This window comes from Sabethes cyaneus, chromosome 2 (genome assembly GCF_943734655.1).
Source record: "Sabethes cyaneus chromosome 2, idSabCyanKW18_F2, whole genome shotgun sequence".
NCBI lineage: Eukaryota > Metazoa > Arthropoda > Insecta > Diptera > Culicidae > Sabethes > Sabethes cyaneus.
Genome location: NC_071354.1, coordinates 88025164 through 88031026, shown reverse-complemented (window position 1 = coordinate 88031026; position 5863 = coordinate 88025164). Strand labels below are relative to the sequence as shown.

The following is a 5863-nucleotide window of genomic DNA, read 5'->3' as shown; positions in this document are numbered from 1 at the left end:
CATAATTTTGGCGAATTTCTAGATAATTTCAATTTTATATTGTTCAATATATATTTGTTAACAGTTTTATCTAAGATACACAGTTAAAATTAAAGATGTTGGTGCAAAAATTACAAATTCCTTTGAACAGACCAATAAAGTGTAATTGCTTAAAAAATTCGTAACAATCCATAACATTTTAACAAGCCTACGCTGTTATCCACCTGCTGCCATGCTCACTGCAAGCGTTACTAAGGGCGGTAAACAAAATTCCACTATTATAGGCAAATTTTCCACTATTATAGGAACATTACCACTACTTTAGGAGCACAGACTAATGTCAGGAAAAACAATATTTTAGATATATAAACCAGCAGAATAGTATAAGTTTGGTATGTATTTAAAGCCAACATTATGGTGCACCATATTATCATGTAGTTCAATTGGAAACTGATAAATTGAGCGTTCAAATTGTCTTTAAACACTATCCCCCGACATAATCCCTCCATTACTGGAGCATCTACGCTACTTATATTTTCTGAATTGCTTGGTCAGTTTACGATCCAACTACATATCATGGTGAGTCAAGCTCTCAATAACCATTTTAATCATTGAACCGTTACACTCGATGAACCGGTACGCCTACCGTCAATTTACAAAACTTGTATAGTGTGATTTTTTCAAATATTCTTTCACATTCAATAATCCTGAAAAAGTTAAACTAACTCATAACTAATTTTGTTTATAAAAGACTAGCTGACCCGACAAACTTCGTATTGCCACAAATTAACCTGTGTTGTACATAAATCATGAATCTCGGATGATCTTTCTCACTTCTCGAGTTTTGCAAGCCCCCCAGTGGGCGGCGCTTCCGACGGCGGGTCACCGGCAACACTCGCGACCGGCTCGTCCTGAATGATCTAGTGTTACTATAGATAGTTTTTGTGGTCTTGTTATTGATTAATGTTTTATAGAAGAGTCTCGAATTTCTCGAGTTGGATTAGTTTTTGAGTTTCGCAAAAATTTCTGTTATTTGTATGAGAGTCCATATCCCCCTACCACAGGGGTGAGAGGTCTCTAACTATCATAAAATAAATTCAAGACTCAAAAATCTCCTACATGCTAAATTTGGTTCCATTAGCTTGATTAGTACTCAAATTATAAGAAAATTTGTATTTCATTTGTATGGGAGCCCCCCCTCTTAAAAGGGAAAGGGGTCGTAATACACCACAGAAAAAAAATTCTGCCATCTAAAACTCTCACATGCCAAATTTGGTTCCATTTGCTTGATTAGTTCTAAAGTTATGAGCAAATTTGTATTTCGTTTGAATGGGAGCCCCCCCCCCCCTCCTAAAAAGGTAAGAAGTCCTAATTCATCATGGGAAAAATGGTTGCCTCCAAAAACACCCACATGCCAAATATGGTTCCATTTGCTTGATTAGGTCTCGAATTATGAGGAAATTTGTATTTCATTTGTGTAGAAGCCCCCCTTCTTGAAGTGTGGAAGGATCCTAATTCACCGTAGAAAATATTTTTGCCTCCAAAAATCTCCACATGCCGAATTTGGTTCTATTTGCTTGATTAGTTCTCGAGTTATGGGGAAATTTGTATTTCATTTGTATTGGAGCCCCCCCTCCTAATGTGGGAAGAGGTCCTAATTCATCACAGAAAAAATTCTTGCCTCCAAAAACACCTACACGCCAACTTTGGTTCCATTTGCTGGATTAGTTCTCGAGTTATGAGGAAATTTGTATTTCGTTTGTATAGGACCCCCCCTCCTAAAGTGGAGAGGGGTCCCAATTCATCATTGAAAAAAAAATTGTCTCCAAAAACACACACATGCCAAATTTGGTTCAATTCGCTTGATTAGTTCTCGAGTTATGAGGAAATTTGTATTTCATTTGTACAGGAGCCCCTCCTCTTAAAGTGGGGAGGGGTCCTAATTCACCATAGAAAATTTTCTTGCTCTCGAAAACCTTCACATGCCAAATTTGGTTGCATTTGCTTGATTAGTTCTCGAGTTATGAGGAAATTTGTATGGAAGTCCCCCCTCTTAAAGGGGAGAGGAGTTATAATTCCTCTTATAAAGAGGGGAGGGGTCTCAATTCACCATAGAATAAATTCTTGTCACCAAAAAAAACACCCACATGCCAAATGTTGTTCTATTTGCTTGATTAGTTCTCGAGTTAAGAGGAAATTTGTATTTCATTTGTACAGGAGCCCCCCCTCTTAGAGTGGGGAGGGGTCCTAATTCACCGTAGAAAATTTTCTTGCCCTCGAAAACCTTCACATGCCAAAATGGTTCCATTTGCTTGATTAGTTCTCGAGTTATGAGGAAATTTGTATGGAAGCCCCCCCTCTTAAAGGAGAGAGGAGTTACAATTCCCCTTATAAAGAGGGAGGGGTCTCAATTTACCATAGAATAAATTTTTGTCACCGAAAACACCCACATGCCAAATTTGGTTCTATTTGCTTGATTAGTTCTCGAGTTATGAGGAAATTTGTATTTCATTTGTATAGGAGCCCCCCCTCCTAAAGTGGGGAGAGGTTCTTATTCATCATAGAAAACATTCTTGCCTCCAAAAACACCTACATGCCAAATTTGGTTCCATTTGCTGGATTAGCTCTCGAGTTATAAGGAAATTTGTATTTCGTTTGTATAGAAGCCCCCCCCCCCCTCTTAAAGTGGGGAGGGGTCCCAATTCATCATAGAAAAAAATTTTGTCTTCAAAAACACACACATGCCAAATTTGGTTCCATTTGCTTGATTAGTTCTCGAGTTATGAGGAAATTGGTATTTCATTTGTACAGGAGCCCCCCCTCTTAAAGTGAGGAGGGGTCCTAATTCAACATAGAAAATTTTCTTGCCCTCGAAAACCTTCACATGCCAAATTTGGTTCCATTTGCTTGATTAGTTCTCGAGTTATGAGGAAATTTGTATGGAAACCCCCCCCCCTCTTAAAGGGGAGAGGAGTTATAATTCCCCTTATAAAGAGGGGAGGGGTCTCAAATTACCCTAGAATAAATTCTTGTCACCGAAAACACCCACATGCCAAATTTGGTTCTATTTGCTTGATTAGTTCTCGAGTTATGCAGAAATTTGTGTTTCATTTGTATGCGAGCCCCTCCTCTTAGTGGGGGGAGGGGTCTCTAACCATCACTAAAACCTTTCCTGGCCCCAAAAACCTCTACATGCAAATTTTCACGCCGATTGGTTCAGTAGTTTTTGATTCTATAAGGAACACAGGACAGACAGACAGACAGACAGACAGACAGACAGACAGACAGACAGACAGAAATCCTTCTTTATAGGTATAGATGAATAAACACAAAGGTACCACCCTAAACAAAACTTGACGAGAGAAGAGAACCGGCAACATATTGCGGTAATTTTTGAGCGCATCCAGTATAGTTCTCCATTCAGTCTTTCCAGGTGAAAACACCCGTCATCGGCCCACGTTACCATGGCGTCTGCGCATAACAGTTTCTCTCCCTCTCGCAAGTAGTTAACCGTGGGCTGGCAACCGAAGCACATAAATAGCTCCTTTGCAACGGAAAACCTCATTCTCGGTTTGGAAGGCATCCTGATCTGCTGTTCTCAAGCGTGAGTGAATAACCCGTGTCCACAGATTTTTAATCTATATTATTAATTTATTGCTGCTGTGTGAAAAGTTCAATTCAAAATGGTAAGTAACAATCAATTTTATCCATTTAAAACATTTTTCATTTAAAGAAAGCTGCACAATCTGCCCTTTTTCGACGTCTTTATTCCCGATTGCTCAGCAGATGTTTCTTCGCAACTGCAATATACGCATTTAAGTTAACATTTTCAAAAAATTGATCTCATTTTTCGTCTCATTTCAAATTGTATTACTTGAATAACAATATCAAAAAATAAATTTTAAAAAACCGCACCCATTTCTACGCCGAATGTGGCATGCATTGTAGGTATGACTCATCTGCTTTTTCTTGCTCACACTCCTGCTGTGCTGCAGTTAGCATAAAAGAGGGGTGCAAGCAAGAAAGACCAAAAATGCAGTTATTTTCGTTTATGCTATAGCCTATTTTCCAGTTGGAATTTCTTTCCTTTCACCGTTCGTTTTCGACATTTTTTGTTGAAAGGCGCTAATTTTAAACTTTCTCTTCCCTAGCGTGAATGTATTTCTGTACACGTTGGCCAAGCTGGTGTCCAGATTGGTAACGCCTGCTGGGAGCTGTACTGTTTGGAACATGGAATCCAACCGGACGGTCAGATGCCATCGGACAAAACCATTGGCGGAGGCGACGATTCGTTCAATACCTTCTTCAGTGAAACCGGAGCAGGCAAGCACGTGCCACGTGCCGTTTTCGTTGACTTGGAACCAACCGTAGTGGATGAGGTTCGTACTGGAACCTACCGGCAACTGTTCCACCCGGAACAATTGATCACCGGAAAGGAAGATGCTGCCAATAACTATGCTCGTGGCCATTATACCATCGGCAAGGAAATTGTCGATTTAGTACTGGATCGTATTCGCAAACTGGCTGACCAGTGCACTGGTTTACAAGGATTCTTAATCTTCCACTCTTTCGGTGGAGGTACTGGATCCGGTTTCACCTCGCTCTTGATGGAACGTCTGTCAGTAGATTATGGCAAAAAATCTAAACTTGAGTTTGCCATCTATCCGGCTCCTCAAGTTTCAACTGCTGTCGTTGAACCGTACAACTCCATTCTGACGACCCATACTACCCTGGAGCATTCGGATTGTGCTTTCATGGTTGACAACGAAGCTATCTACGATATCTGCCGTCGCAACTTGGACATTGAACGACCAACTTATACCAATTTGAACCGTCTGATTGGCCAAATCGTTTCTTCGATCACCGCTTCACTGCGTTTTGATGGAGCTCTGAATGTGGATCTTACTGAGTTCCAAACCAATTTGGTCCCATACCCACGTATCCATTTCCCATTGGTCACGTATGCTCCGGTTATTTCGGCCGAAAAGGCTTACCACGAGCAGCTCTCGGTAGCCGAGATCACGAACGCTTGTTTCGAGCCAGCCAACCAGATGGTCAAGTGTGACCCCCGTCATGGTAAATACATGGCCTGTTGCATGCTGTACCGTGGTGATGTAGTCCCTAAGGATGTTAACGCCGCTATTGCAACCATCAAAACTAAACGTACCATTCAATTCGTCGATTGGTGTCCAACCGGTTTCAAGGTCGGCATCAACTATCAGCCGCCAACCGTTGTTCCAGGTGGCGATCTGGCCAAGGTTCAACGTGCCGTTTGCATGTTGTCCAACACAACTGCCATTGCCGAAGCTTGGGCTCGTCTTGATCATAAGTTCGATCTGATGTACGCTAAGCGTGCCTTTGTCCACTGGTACGTCGGTGAAGGTATGGAGGAGGGCGAGTTCTCCGAAGCACGTGAGGATTTGGCCGCTCTCGAGAAGGACTACGAGGAAGTTGGTATGGACTCCGGTGAAGGTGAGGGCGAAGGAGCAGAAGAATACTAAATTGTGCAAATCGCAAAAAAAACCGATTTTTCCTCATGCATGAGGTTTTGACAAATAAAATCAACGCATAAATCAGCAGCAAACATGTTTTTCATTATTTATTTGCGTAGGTTTTTGAATGATCAATACATTTCTTTATATGGTAATCTTCCAGCCTGAGCAAAAAGAAGTATGATGACCTAATCGTTTGCTCAGTTTGCTTAAAAGGAAAGGAAATGTATCGACCAAACTAGGGCGTTGTTCATATTTCGCTTTTACAGTACGAGTCAATGTCACGCTACTTTTTCATGTTGTATCGAGTTTATTTTCTATAGCTTATTGGTATTTGAGAAGACGGGAACAGTATCCGAAGAATTTAATCAAATTAATGCAATATTGATTCC

The 5863-nt window shown here is 40.8% G+C and overlaps 1 protein-coding gene across 1 annotated transcript; it reads left to right on the top strand.

Annotated features, from left to right (window-relative positions):
* The first annotated feature begins 3535 nt into the window (after nt 1-3535).
* Nucleotides 3536-5555, top strand: LOC128737843 (tubulin alpha-1 chain). The gene is made up of 2 exons (XM_053832577.1): nt 3536-3665; nt 4131-5555. The coding sequence occupies exons 1-2, from the start codon at nt 3663-3665 to the stop codon at nt 5478-5480; spliced, it is 1353 nt and encodes a 450-aa protein (XP_053688552.1). The 5' UTR covers nt 3536-3662; the 3' UTR covers nt 5481-5555.
* Nucleotides 5556-5863: the final 308 nt, after the last annotated feature.